General features: G+C 41.1%; 1 protein-coding gene across 1 annotated transcript; it reads left to right on the top strand.

Moving 5' to 3' along the window:
• Window positions 1-247: 247 nt before the first annotated feature.
• On the top strand, window positions 248-24,407 carry SPMIP4 (sperm microtubule inner protein 4; the record flags this gene model as incomplete). The annotated part of the gene is given in 9 exon segments (XM_082329475.1): window positions 248-381; window positions 17,333-17,567; window positions 21,044-21,153; window positions 21,427-21,481; window positions 21,484-21,516; window positions 23,579-23,701; window positions 23,800-24,075; window positions 24,187-24,256; window positions 24,259-24,407. Coding segments are annotated over 9 exon segments (1,185 nt in total).
• Between the last annotated feature and the right edge of the window lie 223 nt (window positions 24,408-24,630).

Consider the following 24,630-nt stretch of genomic DNA (forward strand, 5'->3'; position numbering starts at 1 on the left):
CTGTTCATCAGTAATGCAAAGGAACAGTATCGCACCTCTTTAACCTCCCTCTTTTTTTGTTTTATTTTGTAACCTGGTACAAATAAAGAGTAGCAGTAGTAAAAGCAACTACCATTTCCTGTTGACACTTGACAAAATTAGGCAGAACTCATCTATGTTTCCTCCTCAGCATCCAGATGCACTAACAAAACCTTTGATATTTGGTATTTTATCCCTGTATCTTCCCCTAGAAGCTCAAATACGAAACATGATGCTGCTCCATGACTTGTCCCACTACTACAGAGAAATTGAGGGAACTGAAATCCTATCAAGAACCTTTCAGTCCAGTGAGATACTAACTCCACTTCAAATTCCTTCTCGTCCAACTTTCTCACAAGACAGGTAAGAACAGAACTTGTAAAGGTAAATGATTCTATTAGAAGTATTTGATACCCATTTGCTGTTACCGAAAGTATTTTCTAATGGTTATGTTTTTCTGGCAAGACACAATTTTTTCTTTTTGTTTTAATGAAACAAAATGTTTTCTACTTTGTGCAATAGTCTGTCAGTTCCCTGGGAAATACGTTGATTACACCTGAAAAGAGGACTGCTAAATTATGTTATACTATGGCTTTAGAGCTCAAAATCTCCTGAAGTAACTTTCATAAAGAGTAAAACCAACATGTATATTGTATTTCTAATTTGGAAAAAATTAGCATATTTAAAAAACCGATAACCAACATATTATTCTTTGATCTACTCCTCTTTTGAACCTTTTTTTTTCCCCTAGATTACAGGTTGACCTAGAATTATTGAGATAAACTTTAAAATTAAAAATTAAAATTACAGGAAGCCTGCATTTTGCTTTCATAGTCATCAATGTGTAATCAGGAAGTTTCAGGAATCAGTGCATTTTTACTATACTTTAGAGGCCCAATTATACTGTTAGCTAGGGGGCAGGATATGGCAGAATTCCTGCAGTTTTTAAAGTTCTGGAAAGCTGAATCTCCATGCTACTCAGTACTCATGACAAATTTTTTTTTAATCTAAATTTCTATTTTTTTACATGCATAACAGATTCCACAGTTAGCCTCAAGTCCTCCAGTGTTCTTTCATGTGAGATTTTATCTCTGTTGTTAGCAAAATCAATTCTTAGTTTCCATCCTACTGACAGCCTTCTGGTTTACTATTACTGCTAACTTATTCCATTATTTGTAATGTCTCATATTCAACATCTGAATTCCAGTCAGAGTATTTTGATATTATTGGATTATCACACTTGTCAAACTGTGCCTTGATGCCTCCCACTTATGTATCTTCCCTGAGGCAAGTTTTTGTTGTATTTCTTGCCTTACAGGAATTTGGGTGAATTTCCATCTGAACTGTTTTAACTATTGACAGACTTGAAAGTTTACTGAATTATAGGTCTGATCTAAATTTTAGTGAATGTACAGGAAAGGTTCATTTTGGCTACACAGGATACCCAGCAAAAGGAAAAATTAAGCTCAGAATGGGCTGCGATGTCAGGATCTGAACGCACCGGCAAAGCATCTTTCAGATGACAACTATGTCAGACCCAACATTGAAACACAAACAAGAAATAGGCATGGCCAGGTCGTAACGTTTCTTTTCTCTGTGAACAGGAAAACCTGTATTGTAATACAGGCAGTAAGCTACATTTTCCTGCTAATGTAAACACACACTCACATGAACTCACCAATTTATACCTGAAAAGAATGTGGCTGCCTGTTTTACAGTATCATACATGTTTTTAAAATGGTGCATTTTTTTCTAGTCACATAATTACAAGCAAATAAATAAACAGAACAGTTGTTCTCGGCTTTTAGAAATACTGCATCTATGAATTTATTACATTATCATCTTGGACTAGCGTACTTGTTACCAATATTCGCATTGATAAACAGCGCCCATGAATAACCAGAGGCATGTCTGTGTATTGGTATAATGCTAGGTTATATATATACAAAGAAAGTACCCTAAGGATTTTACCCTATGATCAGATAGTCAGATTCAGTGTTGATATACTAAGATGATGTATATAGTTATTTATATGTTTATTGGGCAAGAGTTAATTAAAAAAAAGTTCAGCCATTCCCACCCGCCAAAAAATTCACTGAATTCCAAATCAGTATGTTGATCAGTGACTATGTCTACGTTGGCAAGTATTGTGGACTACAGGAGAAGATATGCAGAGCGCAATAGTTGGTGCTGAGGATCTGAGGTCCAGAAAAAAACGCATGTCAAGTTGCTCTTTACTTTGTATTACCTCTAGTGTGATTCCAGGGACTGAGGGTCCATTTGTGGCTGTGGTGCCCTCCTGGTGTGTTCCTGGAGCACATCGTCCAGTTCATTTCATCCAGAAGAAACCCAGTTCATATACTCCAAGACGAAGGCACTGCAAAATAGAGACCATTGGGAGATTCATGTCAAAAGTGCACTCCTGATCCAAATTAAAATGCCAGTGTGAATGCACCCTATGTGAACTCATACAGGGGCAGGTCCCAATCCTATCCCTCTAAGAACTCTCCTTCCACAGACCTTCTGGATGCTGTTGGCAACACACCCCCTCAGATGTGTTGGCTTCATGCACTGATCAAATCAGTTACTGGAGCCCTTCACAAGCTCAACAATGTAAGACACTCTGGTTTGAGCTCCCCACAACAGAACAAATTTGAAGGGAAAAAAGTAACTTTTTAAAAATAAAGGAGGCATTAGCAAACTAATGTTCTAATCCCAGAATGCTAGCTTTTTTTTTTTTCATCAGAACAAAAGAGCCAGAAAGCTGGAAGTTGGCTGTCAGAATTCAGAATAAATCTACAATTGTGGAAGTTATAAATGGTAATAGTCTCTACTAAATCATTGATTATATTGCTGAGACTCTTAAGGACTGTTCGTGATACACTCTAAAACTTTGTTCACCCTAGCCCTCATTTGATATTCTCTGGGCAGAGGCATTTTTTTCTGTGTCCTTGAGATCTTCAGCATCACTGGATCAATATCAGCTGTAAATGTTTCTTTGTGAGAAGGCAACTTGGAAACATTTTAAGCTTAACAAAGTCCTGTTTGGGCTGAATGGATGATCAGACCTTTGTGTGCAATGCTTCTCTCTTCTGTCTAAAACAAAGTGGTTGTTCTGCAACTTAGTAACCTATAGATAGCAGTCAACACGGATGATTTATTAATGTTTCCAGTGAGAGTCGGCTTAATGAATACAAACACTGCAGCCAGGCAGGTGACTTGGCATCTGCTCACCTACTTTCAGAAAGGGGAAACAAGGCTTTAGGCAGAACTTAAGAAATGGATGCTTGAGTTCTTTCAGAAACTTAAAAACAGAAAAGTTTTCTGATAATCTAGGGCACATCAGATCCTTATTTTGCCTCATCGTACGATACATATTGCTCTTCACATCCTGGCAAAATGGATAAAGGAACAGCATCAGGCAGCAGCAGAGTGGTGCTGAACCACACGGAAGGAACTACATGATAGGAGGGCACTGCGCTGCCAAGGAACCTGAGAGAACAAAACACAACACAGCAGCACTGTCTGTGTCTTGTAGATCATGGTCTCTCCCATAAATTTCCCTAAGAAGATCTGTTTAGATATCTAGGACTCTGCCACAGTTTGAGTCTAAACGTACTCTAAGAAGAAGTTTTTGTAGCCATTAGTTTTTCTTCCTCAAAAGCCTATATGCATAACGAAGGTCAGAATTGTAATGTTCATTGAAATGCTCATAGCCACATAACAAGCCTGTTTCCCCTCACATTTTAGGACATGTGGGCTCAGGGATGTTATTCTACCTTTGAATCAATGTAAGAGAAGTCAGAATTAGGGGAACCTTACACCTGAAAAACACCATAAGCCTGAATCTAACCAGTACCTGCAGAGTGGCACTTTTTCCCAGTATAGCTTAATGAAAAACACCCTCTTTCTCCATGTCCAAAGTAATGATCAACACTAGCAAAGATTAATAACATCTCTGCTTAAACAAGGATTTCTTTAGCTGATACACCTTGCTCCATCAGGAATCATATATCCAGAAACCCAGAGCAACACCATACTTTGGAGCACAGGGCAGAGAAACCCAAGGTAATTGGGAGCAAGTTGGAATATCTGCACGATTCACCACAGCCTGTGCTGTGATAGCAGTGCAGTGGCTACACCACAGCCAACAAAGTAAAGAAACACCCAATATCAGAAAAAGATGGTAGTACAGATGACGTCTAGCTAAAGCAAGAATCGGGGCCACTCAGTGATGGAAGGGCTGACAAGAAACACAGACATGGCTGCTGGTTCCCAACCCATTCACCTAAACATCACTCTCTCTGGTTTCATGTGAATGAAGAGAGCACGCCGGTAAAGCATCCCGAGGGTGACCATTGCCCTCCCATACCACAACGATTTGTTACTTCCTTGATAAGGTTTTCAGAAAATCCCTGACAACTAAGTTGAATTTAAATCACTCACTTTGGCTCTTATAGAATCATAGAATCATAGAACATCTCTAGTTGGAAGGGACCCATAAGGATCATCGCGTCCAACTCTCTGCTCCTCGCAGGACTTACTTATCTCCTTAATAAGAGGATGGTTGGCTGTGCATGTGTTCTGACTGGAAATCTGTTGCCACCCAAAAGGAAAGGAAGCCTTAAATTTCAGTGAGTTCGGTGTCCGTCTTTACAACACTGTAAACCAAAACTATGTGAGGTGAACATGCATCTAAACACATCGAACTGCTTGATTTCAAATGACACAGATGTATGGAAATGTACTGAATATCCTCAGCCACTAGCACATCCATGTGAATTGCCTGACACAGCTTGCATTCAGTGTGAATTACAGCTACTAAACAGTAACATTTCTCACCCCTTTCTAGAAACGGAGAGGGGAGGTTTTCAAAGCCACAAATAACAAATTCTGAAATCAGTGGGAATTAGATGCTAAAGCTTCCATCTGTGCCATTGCATATATTTGCTGCCCATATGCCACTTACGTAGTACTGAAGGGACAGTGCAGGTTTCTCTGTGCTGGCAGCTGAGACTCAATTATGCTGTAAGATGTACATGCTACACGTATCTAGCACCTTCTTTCTTGCTCTTACTGATCAAACTATGACAGACTTGATTCAACCTTCATTAAACAATTGCCAATATCAGTGTTGTACTTAGTTCTCCTAGTGACAGTTCACAGCAATAGCATTACCCAGAATAAGACTGAGTAACTCAGAGCCAAGAAAATAATGCCAAGTTGTCACTGTTTAAAAGATTTCAAGTAAGCATCACTGTTGCTGCCATTAAAGGACATTTTGGTGGTTTTTTTTCTTTCAGATATAAAGAGTTCAGGGAATCCCTTCACTGCTGCAAGCTTCCCTGGGCAGCAGAAAGGGAGCATGGAGGAACTGCACTACCTGTACTGCCAGAAGACAACAGGGCAAAGGATAAGTCTCCATGTACATTTGTTAAAGTACATCAACCTTATAGTAGAGGTGTAGACCCTTGGCCAAGGTAGGCTAGACATTTCTCACAGTCAAAATGTTTAAGAAGTGAAGTGTTTTTAACAAGAATAGCAACAGACAGCTAATAGGTTCGACAGCAATGTAGACTGAGATGTGCAAATATCTGCATTCCAAAAATGGGCAATTTAAGCTTCTGCTCTTTTCACAATGCCCTAAATATTAACATGGGAATATATTGGTACCCACAAATCTCCACACAGTGTTTTGCTGAAACACCTAAAGTTCCAAATTTCCATATTTTCTTTTTGACCATCATTTGATAATTATTTACTGTTGGCTGTTGTCCCAAACACCCTTCCTGACCTTAAAAATGTCTCTACCGGCCTAATATACAGCATCCACAAATCCCATAGGCATAAACATGAAAAGTCAGTGCTCAGATTTTTCAGAAAGCTGTTGTAAAAGAAGAGATCTGTCTAGACAACAGCTGAGGGGAGAGCTCTGGCGTATGCTTTCTGATTCAGGGCTCCTTCTCCTAGCCTCTTACCACAACCGATTTCTTCTTTAGAATATAATGGGGTTGGTGCCACTTCCACTGAAACCAGTTCCAAAAATTCTTGTTCATCATGATAGCATTGGTTAAAAATAAAAAAAAAACAACTGACTGACTAGCTGGTAGATAAATAGATAGATAGATAGATAGGCAAACAGTGATGCCAAATCTGTTGTTCAGACACTCAGGTAGGTTTCAGATCACTGCTACTGACTTACAGGAAAGCTCTGAAGGCAGAACATGCTGCTGCTTAGGGCTGACTTGGAGAAGTTCAAGGATAGCCTTCAGCCCTGCAGGCTTCCCTGAAGAACGGGAATGGAAGATGCAGATTAGGCATCTGCATGACTGTCCAAGCATTAAAACGTGACTCAAAGACTGGAAACATGCCTTCCTGTCCTTGTTCTCTGCATTATCATGAACTAGCCTCTCTGTAAAACGATCATAGAATCATAGAATATCTCGAGTTGGAAGGGACCCATAAGGATCATCAAGCTCAACTTTCTACTCCTCGCAGAGCTACCTAAAACTAAACTGTAGGACTAAGAGAGTCGTCCAGACGCCCCTTGAACTCTGACAGGCTTGGTGCCATGACCACTTCCCTGGGGAGCGTGTTCCAGTGACAGACCACCCTCTCAGTGAAGAACCTTTTCCTAATGTCCAATCTGAACTTCCCCTGATGCAGCTTCATATCATTTCTGTGTGTCCTATTGCTGGTCACCAGACGAGGAGATCAGCACCTCCCCCTCTGCTGCCTTCCTTGAGGAGGTTATAGACTGCGATGAGGTCACCCCTCAGCCTTCTCTTCTCCAAACTGAACAAACCAAGTCACCTCAGCTGCTCCTCATAAGTCTTGCCCTTGAGACCTTTCACCATCTTGGCTGCCCTCCTCTGGACACACTCTTAGTAGTCTGATGTCCTTCTTACATTTGAGGTGCCCAAAACCGCACACAGTACTCAAGGTGGGGCCGCACCAGTGCAGTGTAGAGTGGGACAATCACCTCCCTCGACCGGCTAGCTATGCTGTGCTTGATGCATCCCAGGACACGGCTGGCCCTTTTGGCTGCCAGGGCACACTGCTGACTCATATTCAACTCGCCATCAACCCAGACCCCAGATGTCTTTCTGTGGGGCTGCTCTCCAACCTCTCGTCCCCCAATTTGTACGTATAACCACGATTACCCCATCCCAGGTGGAGAACCCAGCACTTGCTCTTGTTAAATGATGGTGATGGGACTTCCATCCCAGGAGCTGTGATCCCACAGTGATAGGATTGGTGCAAGAATGCAGAATGAGCTTGAAACAAGAATTTTCACACTCTTCTGTTTTTCTTTTCTGAATATGCAATCCCTTGGATTATTTGTTGTTCAGGCACACTCGTGTAGAGCCCCTGATCCATCCAAGTGAACCCCACTCTGAAGAGAAAAAGAGGTCCAGAAACAAGCCTTCCCTTTTCCACAAGGTGGAAAATGCCTAGGTGGCATATAGTCCATGTAGCTGTCTTTACATTCCTACCCTCACACTGCAAGCAAGCAAAGGTTTTGGCCAACTCAGGCATAGTACCTAAGGAGAAGGTAAATGAGTCACAGCGACTACATGCCCCATCTCAGAAAACCAACTTAGCAGTCAGAAAGGAAGAAAGGTTTGCAAACTACTTTATAAACCCATGTTCACGACATCCATTTATTGTTTGTCTTGGGCAACTCTCACAGTAAAGTGATACTGCAGAAGAGTTGTTCAGAGCATATCCAGATGCTCACAATCCTGACAGTGCTATTGCAGGAGCAAATTAGATTAGCCTTTCCTCCACACCAAGTTTCTATATTACACAGATTAGCTTCCAGATAAGGAGCAGAGGTACAGTATCCCCAATGGCACCACCTCCACTGATCTCAATGAAACCTATGAGAGATACAGGATAGAAATTAATTAGAAACTTACTTACTCAAGTGCAAACAATTATAGAGGAGAAAGCTGAAGTGGGCAAGATGCAAATGAAGTATTTTCGTGGCTGCACCTCTGATAGCACTGGCACAAATTTCAGTGGGGGAAGTATGAGAAGCCGAAATAAATATGTTTATAATACAGCTTGTAAATAAAACTTCAGGAAATATCCACAGTGAGAATTATTTGATTTTTATAGAGGAAATATTGTTTTTTCATAAGAACCACACAAAAATACTTAAATAAAATCCCACAGTTACAGTTGATTTAAATATAACTTTCTAGTAAATAAGATTATTAGATTATGCTGATATTGGTATTTTCTATATATGTGCAGGACTTTGGGCTGTAGAAGTATAGTACACAGGGCAAGCACTGGAGTCACACACTGTGGTTCTAAAACTAGTGGTAAGAGGGGTGTGTTTGCTTGTGCTTCATTTTTTAAATCATTTTGTAAGATGTCTATGAAATTTTATGAGAAAAAAAGCAAAGAACGTATTTTCCAGTGCACCTCTACATAACTAATCTGTGGCTTTTATACATGCTGGAAAAATTCCTACGTATAAAACTACAGAACCCAAAGGAATTTTTGTTACATAAGAAACAAGGGGCTGGCACAGCTGGCTTTAAGAGGAAAATGAAATGATGCCCAGTGCTCCCCAGCAGATGCCAAGGTGCAGGGAGAGCACAGGGAGAACAGTTCATGAGAGCTTCTTTTTCCAAGTGGTGGAGTCACAGTCGGGTTCAGGTTGGAGGGATCTCTGGAGATCACCCACGGCCAAGCCTCTCTCCAAGTTACAGCCAAACTACTACAACTACACAATGCTCTTCTGAGTGGGAGAGGCAGTTTCCAATACAAAAGTCATCCACCTCTTGATTCAAAGTAAGTACAAGGAACATAAAGGCGTCCTTCTACAGATACAACTGCTGCCACTTTGCAGAGGCACTGCTCCAAAAGACTTACTTATTGAGCCAGACCACCCAAAGGCATCAAACACAGAAGTAGTGAAAAGTTCATCTTCACAAACGCAGTAGCTGAACTAGGCAAAAGCTAAGCATTTCCAGGTTAGCAGGTTTTCATTTTAATGATGGAGAGAGACTTTGTGTCATGGCAATCCTACATATGCATTGATCATCCCAAATCAGCCTTCAGACCTCTTAAATCCCTGGATTTGGCTCTAAAGTGAGCATTGCTGCTCCGTTACTATGGAGCACCACCCTCCCGTGGCACAGTCTGCCATTAGGAAGCACCCTCAGCACCAGCTGTCCTGCCTTAAGGGTGCACGGGACCTGGCCTCCAGGATGGAAGTTGGGTACTACTGTGGTGTGATGGGGCTGAGAGGGCAGGAGAGGAGTCTCAGTGAGTTTAGTTTAAGAAAGACAGAGGTGCTCAGCACGTCTGAACACGCAGCCTTGCACGACAGCGGGAATGCTAAGTCTGACCCTAGGTGCCCACACTGCTCAACTGACAGAACCTGTGGCAGAGAAGCTTGCATTACACTGGACAGTGCTAATGTGGGAAAGTGCTTAAAGAGGAAAGAGAAGACAATAACCATTCTGAACTCGTGGTCAGACCCAGAGTACTATGAGCATATTCCCGTTGGACTGTGCTATAACAGGGAGCCCATTGAGCCAGCCATAACAGTCAAACAAATCCCTTCTGATTCAGCATCATTTCTCTCCCTTTCTTGCAGCCAACATCTCTTCTTCAGCCATGCAATTAAGGCCACCCATTCCTTTCAGCAACAGACACTTGATTAGACTCTTTGGGTCAAGCTCAGCTTTAGCAAGGCCAGGTCAGGAGTATAAGCCTATTTCTAATACCAGGAAAATCTTACTGGTTACAGCTGATTTTTCCAACTGCATTTCCTTCATTTTGGCACTCCCATTTGCTCTCTCTTCTGTTGTTGGGGTTTTTTTTGTTTGGTTGGTTTTTTTTACCTGATGTCTCATACTAACTGCTTTGTTTTCCATTTTTTAAACTCAACGACAGGTATGGTGTTGTCTTTTCTTCAGATTCTTTTCAGTGAAAAGGCCCAAGCAGTTTGGCTGGATTCTGGGAGCCTTTTGGCATCAGAAGGGGCTGAAAGTGATCCCCATAATGTAGGAATAACTTAACTCCTTATAGGATCAAAAGTTGGAGCCTGCACCCATTCAAGGCATTCCTACAGCTCCTACTGAGTGTTAGGGGTGCATGGTGAGGAGCTGTAAGGGCCAGGCCTTCCGAGGGGGAAATACTCAGCATTCTCAGGAACTCTGGATTCAGGCATGCGTGCTCAGCACCTCCAAAATCCAGCCCTGCATGATTTAGATTTTGAAACTGAGGATAGATTTCTACACTGGTAGCATCTATGAGTTTTGATATTAAGGGTTATCTGAGAAATCAAGACAAAAACATATCAATTGATTTGGATTTTTATAAGCAGATAGAGCATAAGCTTTCTACATTTATGCTTTCTCTTTGCACAGAGGCCTTCCCACTGAGCAGTACTGTGATGTCACCCAGCTGAAAAAAGTGATGTGAGTATGTATGATGAGCTGTAAGTTTAAACTGTGCGTTAACCAAATTGTGCATTTAATGAATATAACAGCAAACTGAACATTCATTCCACTCTGGTGATATTACGCACATCTGATATGAAGTGCAGCTATGATATGAAATCCAAAGGGCCATGTTCTGTAAAAAGGGATTAGCTAGTAACAAAGGAGAGCAAACACAGTTGGGAAGGAAATTCAGAATACAGCATTGTGCCCCTTCAGTTTAGTCTCTTTTCAACAAGGGTCTCTGAGTTTGTTTTACAGGTTGTCCATACTTATAAACTTGTAATGCTAAAAAATATTATCCTTTCTACTAGTTAGAATTCAGATTAAACTGAAGTAACTCAAGTAACCATGACACCATGTGTATTTCACTCAATTTTTCTGGTGTATTTATATAGATATATTTTTGGAGGGGGCTTGGCAAAGATTGCTTTCCTCACTGCTGCTGTTAAAGAGAAAGCAGAGTGAATTAGGATGCTGATGGAGTTCTGCAGTCCAACATTTTGCCACTTGATGGCACCAGCAAAACGCTTAAATTTGATCAAACTACTGAGATTTTAGATTACAGCAATTTAAAGTGTAAATGTAAATTCTTCAAAAGCAGAAAATGAACAAGTAACGCCTCTCATATTAGCATTGATAGCTAGACCATATTAGAAAGCCAAGAATAATTCTGCAACGATTCCTGTCAGTTATCTTTACAGGGCTATGAGGGGCATTGTTTGACCCCACCACTCTCCTTTTAGCTTCCCTGCATGTGAGGTACCTGCTTCCCATTTCGTGTAAACTCAGACACTTTAGAAAAGCAGGAGAGCTAACTGTAAAGAGGCCACAGAAGCTACACAAGGAAACCTGCAACCTTGCTCTTTGTGGTTCACTTCACTTCTCTCTTTATTACCTCATTACAGCATGCAGCACAAGCAGAAGCGAGTTTGGTTAACTACAAGAGTGTACAAGCCAAAACTCCTTTTTACTGGGACATCTTATTGCCTTTGACCAGCAACGCACATTAGAAGCATTGGTGGTGCTGCTTCTGCAGAATTTGATTACCAGATACAAGGAAGTAGCAAAGTTTCTCTACAGGTTTCTTCCTACACGTTTCCTAAGCACCAAGTGACAAGAACTGGCCCGTGCACTTTTGTAAGATAATGGAGCACCTTTAAAGTTGTTTCAAAACCAACATCCATGCAAAGTGGGCACTCTCATATTGCACAGTCAAGCTGGGTGGTTCTGTTTTATTACCTAATCCATCCTCAAGAAAACTCCATCGACTACAGTGGAATGACGCTGGGGAATAATCTAGTTCACTGTGACTTGACAGTCAGATAAGTGTCGTGTTATGTGACATTTATATGGGTATCCCTGAAACAGCAGAAACACAGACAGATTGTGGAGTGAATTAAAAACTGCGCTTTGCATGGTGTAGGAGGCCTGCTGTGTTTTCAGTGAGTCCTAGGCTGGCCAACCTCAAATGATTCTTGGTTAAGGATGCTCTGGGACCCATTCACTTCATAGCAAGAGCGTTCCTCGTGCCAGCTGCTCACCAGACTGGATCATCCATGTACACAGGGCGAGGCAGAGATCATGGCACCTTTCTGGGGATTTGCTTCCCTAAGAGGAAGTGACCAGGGACTACTGTGACTCTATGTCCTTGTGCTAGCTGTATAAGGAGGAAGGAGGTTTTACACAGGAGTAGATCAAACTCTGCCCTCGTCCATACTGAAAAGTACATGACCTTGGACTCTGGATATTTCATCAACAGCACATTGATATACTCTCTTCATTATTTTGCACTCATATCTTACCATGAAACATGGTGGGTCTCTAAAAATATTTTATGGTCTATGCTTTGTCCTCACTTGAGCATTTTTTTTTTTCCTATAAGGTTGTATTTTCTTGGTCTTTGAAAGGCTTTTAAATTGAAGGAAAGACTATATCCTTTAAGACAAAAAGTGAAACACACACACAAAAAAATCTTCCACGTTCATAGTCTAAGGTCCTTCAGAGCAAATATTCTTCCTGCTGTCAGGGACTATTAGGTGGTGACAGCCACACGGAACCTTTCCTGAAAAATACCCTCTGAGTGGTGCTCTGCAGGCCTACCTGGGAGCTATTAACACTCAGTTTATTTACCTTATAGCCTGTGAGGGCTCCTTTGAGCCATTACTGTCTTTTGTGGGAAATGAATTACCAGGCATTTGCAATAACTCTGTACACTTTCATGGGACAACTATGCCTTTGCCTTAAGTATGCACACTACGTATCCTTGCGCAGTTTTGCACTAAAATGAAGCACTGGGTTTGTGCAGATGTGCTTAAGTGCATTAGCAGTGGGCCACACGCATATGCCTTCCCAGTCAAATGTACTGGAGAAAAGTAGTTGTCCCCTCCCATCTAAAGGTGTAATACATCCTCAAGTTCACATCAAACAAGACTGCAAAAATCCTGAAAGGCCTTGAAAAACACCCTTCAGCCATTGCCAAGAACCCTAGTTACACACACACACAACATCAGGCTAGAGCGTTTGCAGCTGTCCTTCCAAAGACAAGTCACACCAATGAGGTTTTTGGTGGGTTCAGTGACAGCATGAAATGAATCAAACCTGGCTTTTTTCCGTGTGGGTTTTTATCTGCTTTCACTGTTTATCATGCCACACCGCACTTCCATTCCCCTGGCTGTCCCCCAGCCCCCTGACCCCTGGTGGTCCCCTGCCCTGCAGCTCCCTGACCAAGCAAGTTTTAAGGTTAGGCAAGATAAGTGACTGTCTTCCTTTGCAAGAATAAAGGGCTGCAGAGAAAGCCAATTTACACGTTTTATCCTCCAGTCATAATTTCCTTCCTGTTAAAACTGGCAAGAGTGATACGTCTTATTCTCTTAATAATTTACAGAGTACATCGGAAATTAACAGGAAAGAGCAGCAAAAAGTTATCTATCTAGAAAAGAAGCTGAAGGTCATGACGCTCCCCACACTGCATCACTCTCAGGCCAACACCACACCTGAGAGAAGAAACAGCTCTTCAGAGGCTCCTACCATGTGTCGGAGAGTAGAAAAATAGTGGGAAGTGGGAGCTCCTCATGAAGGTCACACAGGTTCCAATGTGTCTTTTATTACCATTACTGAACAAGTGTGTCCCTGCACCCAGTGCTCGGCACCACATCGGGAGGGGAGCTGCAGAACTACTGCAGGTGAAGCCAGGGTTTCCATAAGGGTACTCTCTCTCACATGAAACTCAGTTTATGCCTATTTTATCAAAAAGTGTTTGATGAGTGCCCACAGTGCACTCATGGCTAGGGAAATGGGATGGTATCCATCTGGACCACTCCCTGGATTTGTTCTGGGGCTTTCCAAACTGGGAGCATAAGTCCCTCCAGCTTGAGTCTGACTTCTTTTCAAGAGACTGATAGATTCCATATCCTCTGTGGACTGAACATAAAGGGGCAGAAAACATAATACTTAGGAACTATTTCTTGTGTGATACTGGCAGACTCCAGCAAAAGTCTGCTAGAACTCCAGCAAAAGCATCTCGGTGCCAAATTTGGGAAAGCTGCTATTCCTTTCTTCCCTTCCAGCCAGAGCTCTGCCTTTCTATACTGCCATCCATTCTGGATGGCTTCAGACTTGATTACCCAGTTTGAGTTTTAAAAATATAAGGAACACTCTAAACAACTGTCCACCTTTGAAAATGCAAAGCTTTGCTGGCTGTTACAACCTGGGCTCACAAAGCTTCTCTAAATCATGGCAAAGTCATGAAAATGCATGTTCATCCTTATTTTATTGCTGCCTTAAGTTTAGGTGTTATAATGAAAAGTGCTCTACAAAGGCAGTCAAGTAGTTCTGCCACGCCAGAGCACAAAGCAGACTGACTGTCCTTATTTTTGCATATTTGTATCAGGAATATGTCCAATGAATGCAATGAACAATGTAACAATTCACATTGTAACACAATGGAATGGAAATGGAAATTGAAAATACTTCTTAGTGTTTATTTTCAATTCACATTGTGTTACAATTGTAATTTTCCTTCATGTTTGCAGCACCAGTAGACATACAGCACCAGTTCTAACTGTAAAAATGGAAAATCAATTAGAAGTATCTGTGGAATAAATTTTAAAGATTGCTGTTCTGTAAGTATGGTTATTTCTGCAAAAGCTTTCCGTTTTGAAGACAGACACAAAGTTTGAATCAGAGTCCCAGTCATTATAAAGGTAATAATGTACAAATGGTTGTCAGAATCCAACATTTTGATTAAGTCCTGTTATCTTTGTAGCATCACACATTAGAAGTAGATCTCTTGTTCAGCTCAGCCGAGGCATGAGTTATGCTGTCACGGTAACTTGTGAGATACCACACCTCATGTTGATTGCACTGAGTCCCATGGCATCACAGCACAGATTTCAAATGAAATGCATGACTTCTGCATGTTGTATCAGAACGTGTGAACAAAATCGATCTGGCACTTGAAGTTTATCTTCAAAACACCCATGCAAGTATGGAAAGAAATAAGCACAGGAGTGTATTTAAATTCTTTGAGCAAGGGGGCATATCTCCTCTTTGTAACTGCGCAACACCTATTTTTAAGGAGACTAATCCAATGATGGAGCGGCCAAGTTGCAGCTCTTGAGTCACAGGTGACCTGAACACGGTTTGCGTGCAGCTCCCATGCCGCGGCTATGTCATTAACCAGGCTACTGAGTAATCCCCAGCTGTGGGAGGAAGAGAGCTCCCACAGGAACTGCCAAGGCTGAAACGATGGAGTCCGCCTGGGGCCCATTAACATCCCACACGGCTCTGTCCTCAAACTGAGCAAGGGGAGGAGCCCTGAGAAGTTATCACTTCACATCTCCTGCTTGGGAATGAATCTGGGACATCCCCCTCCTCAGTGAGAAAAACGAGGGGGCAATATGAATATTTTGGTATATGGCTTGTAGAATCAAGAAACTTTGTTTGATCACTGTACAGATAATAAAGCTTAAAAAAAGACTACCAGCAGTCAATCTCTCCTACCCATATACAGTAAAGACCCTTTCAAGCAAGACCTGGTAATTAAGCCTTCCTCATGAAATACATAAGATTTTGGAGCTCCAGGCGAACCAGTTAGATTAGTCCAGTAATATTGTCTTTCAGGCATTTTTTAAATTATTTTTTTCATTATACCACAAAGAACCATTAAGCAAATTAATTAATTTTTTAATCTTAGACATTTTTCTGACTTGGTACAAATGCCAAGAGACTCTTAGCTAGCCTCAGTGATTAAATTCTTGCCCTTTAAAGTTAGTGTTTTCTTTTGATTGCTTTTTTAAAATTTATTTGAAGCATAAAATAAGTCTCCATGGCAAAACATAAATAATTTATCAGCATGGAATGAATAAGTATTTTCTCTGCAAGTAGAAAGAGGACATGCTTTCTGTTTTGAATTATGGATAAAAGGGTTTATTTTTACTAATAACACATACCATTGTTAATTAATATAAAGTTTATTACATAAAAGTGTAAGAGGATAGATTTATCCTTTGCTCCTTTTAAAAAGACATTCTGCACATCACTTGTTCATGGTGCCTTTTCAGTTTTTGGCACCTGGCAACACAAAACATTCCTCATGGAATAAGTAGTATCAGGCAGAATATTGTCTGCGCTGCTTACACATTGATTTGTCCCTAATGTATACCGATTGCACTGATTCAGATAAAATGTGGGAGGTGCAAATGAATGTGGGTCACTTCAGGTAACTTATTTATTATTTTTGTTCCCTAATATAGGCTTCATAAACCACCAGAGAGTTTGGCTAAATAAGAACACTTCCCCTACATTATATCTTATCTTTCCTTAATGAAATAAAAGGGCAAGTTGTTCCTCTTACAGCCATAATTGCACAGTGCAGGTGCCTTGTCAATAAGCAGCAGCAATGCTACTAGGCAAAAACCCCTCGAATGAAACATGTAATGATAGGTTTAGCAGGTTAGCAGTGTTTGCCTAGCACACCTACTCTCCTAACAAATACTGATCTTGCTGACTTGCCTATGGGCTAATTGGGTTTTCTCAGCTGTGTTGTTCATGGCCTCTTTACTTAATGTGAATTAAAGTGTTTGGGAGCATCTACCAAGCACAGCTAAGGGATCTAAAGTATGTATAAAGCAGATTTATGAGACAGAAGCCTCAGAAAAGCCCAGCTTGGTAAGACATCTCGTTACATCATGATGCACAGCCTCAGGAATTAAATTAATTTGGCTCCTGTATAAGGTTGTGACTTTGCTTTATACAGCAATTGGGGAAAGGAGTTTGCCCTCAGTAAGCTGCTGTATACAGCTGTGGTAAAGTTTAGAAGAATCCAAATAGGGTGCTAGTCTCTTTTACTGGAATAAACTGCTGCTTTCATTTTCCTCAGATGATTTCAGGATTCCCACGATTTGAATAAGTTTTTTAATTATTCTACCATGAAAAACTGAAAGCTGAAAAGAACAGCCACAGGAACGTGGGCATTCCATGAAATCCTGGTTCTCAGTATCCCATAAAATTCTCCAGCTTAGCTTTATCCTCCTTCCTCCCAGAAATAAATGTCTTCGTAGAGGCAAATTTTGATTTCACAAGCACAAACTCAGTTACTACTAATTGGAGCTGTGCAAGAATTAAAGTCCACATTTTCCTTCCCTTAAGCCACATAAAAGTAAATGTGAATTAGTATAACTGATTATGTACAAAAGCTGCAAGGGAATCATCATTGTCAATTCTTCACAGGGTGCAAGAAAGAGGGGATTAAAGAACTAAGATACCGCCTTTCTGATTCTCGCATCTTTCCCAGATCTTGCAAAGTGTTATATTTAATGCTAAAACTCTGTGAAATGCAAAATAAGGAAATTTTCTTTCTTTCTGACCTTCCTCCTGCCAACTCAAACCAATCCAAGACCACTGTGCCTGCCATTTCCCACCTCTCATCCCTACCAGACACACATCTCTAGGTACACAATGTTTGCAAACTTCAGATCACCTGAGGATCAAGACACTGGGATCGATGCAAGCAGTCATCAGTCTTTCCATCCCAATATCCCTACGAAGGCTTTTGATGTGGTTGTTCTAAGGAAGACCAGAGTTAAGACTGCACTCTGTTGGTTTACCATTTATTCTTGAAACTTACATAGAAACACTACTGAAGTCATGACTCTCTTCTACTGAAGCTTAACAGAGACAGAATCTGAATATATCAGTGGTCAAGCTAAGCATCTTGGCTTAAATTAGAGCTCTATGTGCTGATAGCTGCAGTGTCCATGGAGGATACCTCAGCACTGAGAACGATGAATAAACTCTATTCATGTGAATGCCTTGTAGCCTCAGAAGCCAGCAGAGCTATTAACATAGCTGCTAATCCCCACAAAAGCAAGATGGATTATTTAGTGTACCTGACATCTTCTGTCAGGCAAATAATTCTTCACAGTCCAACAGAATGGAAGAGAAAGGAAAAAAATGCATCAGTGGGATCAAAAACTAGCAATTTTGGGGCCAAAGTCATGCCTGCCATACCTTTGCTGAGGACAACAGAGGTACCCCTGAAATGAGAGCTGACTGATTTAAAATATTTTATCACTACACAGATGGCAGAATAAGGTCCAGGGAGAGAAAGCAACTCTTCTTATCCCTTACGAAAACTGAGAAGAAGCCCTAGACACTCATTATTTACAGAACACCATGTAAGCCATCATGAGGTCTTTGTTTTTAACCCCAGCAGCATTTTACCCTGAGAGTGTTTTACACAATACATTGGATTTGGAAAAGGGCACGAAATTTTTGTTCTTACTCTGCTTTTCCCTGGAGGCATTCAACTATATTGGGATTTTGACAGGTCCTTCCAAAACGGAAGACTTTAAAGATAACCTGCAGGAACTGATGAGGAGTCCTTGGCAGCTGCTCGCCGCACAGGGTTATGGGGAATTTGGGACAGGAGAAAGCCAGCACCTCTGTGTGCCATGGCAGTGCTTGCCAGGAAGGGTTTGGCAATAACTGTGTAAAACAGAAAAAGCATACGCTGGCATGGATAATAAGAAGCTTTTCAGCAGAGTAAAAGCTGATAATGTTAAGTAGGAGGTCAATTTGCACTAATTAGCTGCCATTCGCAGTCATCAGCACAGTGCTGTACAGTTATGTATATAATTGGGTACACGAGCCATTTTTAGTGGAATATTTGTCCATCCAAACACAAAATCTTTCCACAGAATATGTAATGCTAGGAGTAGTAATTTTTAGTCAGTTTTCGTTGATCATTGGTCAATTTAAGAAACACTAATCATGTGTGGAGGTGGGCTTGCAAAGCGTATTTTTGCACAACAGGAGGATCATCGGAGGCCAAGACCTATTTCCAGCAAAGCTTAGCAGGCTCAGAATTACTAGCTAAGGAGCCAGCTACCACTGGCACTTAGGAAACACTTTAACTTCATTGGCTGTTCCCTCCATACGGTTTGAATTCCACTGAGATCAAGACACTCCAGTTCTCAGAGACTGAAGGAGAAATCTCCAGTTAAGTACAGACAACCCAGACCACACTCAAGTGACTTTTAACACTGGAAGGTTGTATTTAAAAGCTTTGTGCCTTTTCCGCATCTCACCTTTACAAAACTCAGAGTAGCTATTATGTAGTTAATGCCGACATTGTTGTGAGGTAAATAGGGAAACTGAGGCAGCAAGACTGGAGAGAAAAAGCAGTGATAGAACCAGGGTTGGAAATTAAGCTCTTCCAAGCATGCACTGCAGTTTCATTTTTATAAGACATCTAGTAGCACTCAGTTATTCCTCTGATGGTGACATTATGAGTACAGGGCCAGCTTCACTGTTCAAGCTTTATTGTTTGTTGTTCCTGTTTTTAAAAATCATGCACAGAAAATGCAATAAGAATCTTCCCTGCTGGTGTGTGAATCAATCCAGAGCTTTTGCAATTGGCCATGGGCAGTTGGCCTTCTGCAGAGGCAGCTTCATCTAGTATAGGATCCAGCCCTCAGCTGCTTGTCACCACCTCTCTGCCTGAGACAACTAGCCTTGCAGATCTGGTGGTGCAGATAATCACATTGAGTGCTTCCAGAAAGACAGCTGGGTTAACTTATGCTGATTAAATGGGTGATCTGATCTAACCCTACTGATTTTGTACCAAAAGAGTGAAGATGAGTTCTGTGTGCAGATCCATGAGGTCAGTCTCCCAAAGTAGAAGAGACATTAGCAGCAGCTCACAGAAAGAACCTCTTCCACCAGCATAGCTGTCTTTATAGTGAGCATATGTCTACAGCTTAAAATGCAGCTCCATCTGTCATTCTGATCAATGGTGTTCCATTAGAACATGTTAAAATATTTCCCCTATAGGTAATCCATATGGACATGAAGTTGTCAGTACTCCAACTCCCAGAAGGCGGCTGTGCACTAGCTGGGACAGCACACATACTTGCAAGTACATCGTTCATATAGAAAAGAGCAAAATGCCTTCTTTTTTTTAAATTGAACCCCTCTGCATCTCTTTCATGGGAGACATTTTTACACAGAGAGCTCCTACACTGTTCCAAACACTTGCAGACCATGAATTAGGCATCAAGCATACAAAGACTGAAAAGCTTTAGAGACAGTTTTCAGCCACCTCAGCAATATATAAACAAGATCAGAAGCTAGCAGGCTGTCCTGTGACTGAAGTCCTTTAAGTACTAACTAGCTCTCATAGGACCTATCCAAATAGCTCTGGAGACAAGAAAAAGAACAAGAAGCAACAATAATAGCTCCTGACCATACATTTGGGGGAGGGGGAGGGAGGGCTTCATTCAGAAGCCCAGATTACGCTCTGCAGCCCGTCAAAGAAATGGGTTTGGGCAGCAGCAGATCTTTGCTCCTCCTTACCTCTCCACAAGTACTGCTAACATATTGACAAGCTGGTGCCTCTACTTTCATGGTTTCAAGAAAATAGACATCCTCTTTGTGGATGGTCCTTGACTCGAACCTTGCCTTCCCCAGTGTAATGATGGAGACTGGGCTGGCCCATAAAACAAAAGAGTAAATTTGTTCACAAATGATCACATTTTGACTATTCTTCAGCTTGGCTAAACACTAGTTCTCTTCCCAAACAGATGTAGCCTGAAGTTTGACGACAGATAAAAGTCATGAATAGTGTAGGAAAAAATAGTGGTGAACAAAGAAAGATACAGCCTTTGTAGACACACAGTTTTACAGATGTGGCAAGGGAAACAGTAAGCGGCAGTCCATTTTAAGGCAGTCTATAATTGTGACTACAAAAGAAAGCTTATCTAGCATGTAATGTTCTGCCTAGGTGTGGATACCATGGAGAACTTGATTCTAAGTTATTTGAAGTGAGTTCCGCTTAATTATCTACCTGTTGAATCTTCCACTTGAGTAGTAATACTGTACTGAAGACATTTTTCCACCACACTTTTACTTTGATTAGCATTTACTAAACAGATAATTGGGGGAGGGGAGGGCAGCACAACACATGTTATTTCAAACCTTTAAAATAGTCTTTTCCATCCAGCACACATATTTGGTTCATACCTTACCTATTTCTTCTTATCCTTCAACTTCTTAAGTTTGCTGAAGAAAAGGGTCAAATATACTACCCAAATCCACCAAAGATAGTGGCCCCCAACTCCACTTTTAAAGAGCTAGAACATAACCTCTCTCCAAGAACAACCAATATGCTATGAAACACTGAAAGGGCTCTGGGGATCACGACATAGTTGGGATTTCACAGGTAAGCATTTTTTGTTAAATTAATTTACTTGGGATAGCAAAGAAAGACCACAAAGTGTTAGCCCCTAAATTTCTCAAAGAAATTAATTTTTTGTCATTTAGTAACAAAGGCCACAAAAACTGTAAATTATCTGAGGTTTTTCAGGAGGACTGTGCATTAATTCTGATTTTCCTTGCCAATAAAAATGTGTGACAATAAAGTATGTCTCCATTAAGGAAGAGGTCCTATGAATCCCCTTATCCTGGATAACTATTACATGAAAGCAGTTGGCAGATATTAACTGGAGAACTAGGTGAAGATGTGGAACTAGTAAGTACTGCAGTTGCTAAGAATCTTATGCTTCCACCACAAGTAATACTGGCAAGAGTATTACCAGATTCAGCCAGCAGAATTTAGCCTTCCCTGTGATAATACTTAAGCGCAGGGCAAGGTTCACTCTAAAACAGAGGCAAAAGTTCTGTATACTAAATCAGTCCTGACACAGCTGGTTGACAGAACTTCTGTAATGGATTAATGACTTGTTCAGGGTTTGCAGGGGGGGAAATTATCGTGATTACCTGCTTATTTTTTATCTTATCATTTAAAGTTGCCACCAACACGTGACAGCAATTCAAACGACCTTTTGCCTTGAGAAGCATGAGTAACAGTCTCTATAAAACAAGTTGGCAGCTCTCATGTGAATGGTGCAGCACTGCAGAGACTGAAACATATTGGCTATATGTTCAGCTGGTGTTAATCAGGACAACCCCACTGAATTCATCAACTTACTGTCTCTATTGCACACTGCATATTTGATAAGTGACCTATTACCGTTGCAGACTATTGCCTCCTTACTAACTATACCAGTTTAAGTTTGGCAGAGTTTCTATGATTCATCCTCCCCCATTTACGTGAGTGATTTGCCTTTCTTCCTCAAGGGTGCATCAGTAACATTATCAGATTCTATTTTAATGCAAAGATTTAGTCTAAACAATGTATAAAACTATACTGTAAAACTCCATATTTATTGTCTTCCACAATTTTTATATTCTGTGTGGCCTGTATAAAAGTGAAAAGATACTATTTCTATCGAATATTACTCGTGCAAATGAAGCATAACATGGTATATAAGCACAGCAAATCAAGTTGAGCTGCTTTTTGCTAATGCATCATTACCTGTAATGGCTTAAGCCATTCAGTGACACCTGCACATTGTCATGCAGAGTACATACACACGTCTAATTTATTCTAACTGACTAAGCAATTCTGCAGGTAAAACAGAAGGAATGGATTCCTGCCCACTCTTCCACAGCACTGCTGGCTTTACAGCACTTCTGGGTTCAAACTGCAGACATACAAGGAGCAGGGCACCTAAGTAAGATGCTGTCATTTTCTTATAGTCCAAAAATGGCCCTGGATAAAAAGTCCCCAGATTGTCCTGCTTTTTTTCTATTGGATTTTAAAAAAAAAAATCCATGTAAGGAAATCCTTTTTGAAATGGCATTTACAAGTTTCTGATAATTGAATCCCTGTATCTGAAATGGAAAAGCTGTCTAGGTTTTTCTCCAGTGTTTTGAAGAAACAAATGTTAAGCTTTATGGTGATGAACACTTTAAAGAACACTTTCAACAGCTTGTCTCTGGAAATGAAAATCCAAACCAGCAGCTTACCTTAATTCAAAACTGAGCAGTTTTATTACCCTTTTGGCTTCTGAAGTGTGATTGGCAGAGGCCTACCCTGGGCCATGCTGATTTATCTGAACAACATTACTCCACTTAAAGCATACATACATTAAATATCAAACACTCAGATTGTTCAGCACAGTAACTGGCTATAGGACTCAAATGTACTTTATGTTTGAACAGTTCCTATACAATGTGGCTTTGACTCTGCACCGGTATCTGAAGCTTCAGCAGTACAGATGATTAATACAGGGTAACAGTATTCAAGCAGTGGGTCAAACTGTGGTTGAGAAAGCTAAAAAAGCAACGTGCCGGTGAGCATCCTCAGTCCCACTTGCAACAGTTCATCAAAGGAGTTAAAAACACACTAATGCAAGTCACCGTTTATACTATCACATTGCTTATGAGACCACAAATGGGAAGACAGATGCTTATAGAAGAAAGGAGAAGAGAGCACAAGACATCTATATCCATTTATATCTTATGCATTGGGGTGGAGCAGAATATTTTCTTTTCCAAAGCATGAAGACTGACTCTAAGCTCCCTATGTGGCAGGGTAGTAATGAATGTCTGGGCTGCTTCCCTTTGTCTGGGAGACCCCTAACTGAGCCATTTCACTAGTCTCAGGCAATGGTCTGCTAAAATAAGCAGTCCCTGCTAAAATAAGAGACTTAGATGACAGTGTAAATCCTGTTACTTCCTCCATATAGAAAGAAACATTTCTGCCTAGTGCCTCACAAGTGAGACCTCTTGAAGGGCGCACTGCATGTTTACTTCAAGGTCAATGGCCCCATGAATCAATTCTGCAGGAACAGTACTCCTCCAGTGCCCAGGTGCCTCTCTCTGCCTTTATTCAGGGTTCCTACTGTCATAGCCAGCTACTCAGGCACAATGCTGAGTAAAATAAAAAGTGGCCAGTCTGGGTCAGCAGTGTAAAGTGACAGAAAGCACAGACCAGAAATGGGATGTGAGCCAAGAGCAGGCCACTCTGACTCAGACATGCTACCAGAAAGTTCATTATCTGGATACAAGGCTGCCAATAAACAAACTTCAGAAAATCACTGACACATTGCAAACACAAGCATTGTACAGGGGGCAGCTTTCAGGAAGGCCTGAACTTGAATCCCTTCCAAAATCTGCATGTTCCCTTTCCTATGAAGACTTCAAGCCCAGACATTTGGATCAACATACAATATGGGAAAACCCGGTTAGTCTAAGTAAGCCAGGCTTACCACGGGATGTAAAGAGTAAGGAAAGTAGAATTTTGTTGCACAAGCTTTGGAATCAAGAAGCATGTCAGCCTGCATGAAGACCATAGGACAGGCCAAGAGAGACAGCACTGCCTGAATGGATCCCTAGCTGTGAGGTTCCTCGGCACCAGACAGCACTGCCGAACTGCAGCATTCCTTCTCTAAGACAGCACCACAAAAACGTTTTCATGATTCCATAAGAGGAAAGATAAAAGACCTCAGAGATAACATTATTGAGGAAAAGAGACAAAAATTCTACAGTTTCAATGCTTTTTATTTCTTTAACTGACACATTCCTTGGCCCTTTAAAAATAGAGTCACAAATAAAAAAGTACCTCAATACAAACTGTCTGTCCTTTCCCAGAGAACCACAATAAATTCAAACAGTAAAGAGAAGGGCAGCTAGAGTAGCTCAGGACATGTGCAGCCTATTTGAGAAGACTAGAAGAGCTTGTCTTGGGCTAGAGGCTGTGAAAACATGACTTTTCTTGAGAAACACATTAATGGGATAA

This window comes from Platalea leucorodia, assembly GCF_965183815.1.
Source record: "Platalea leucorodia genome assembly, chromosome: 1".
NCBI classification, from domain to species: domain Eukaryota; kingdom Metazoa; phylum Chordata; class Aves; order Pelecaniformes; family Threskiornithidae; genus Platalea; species Platalea leucorodia.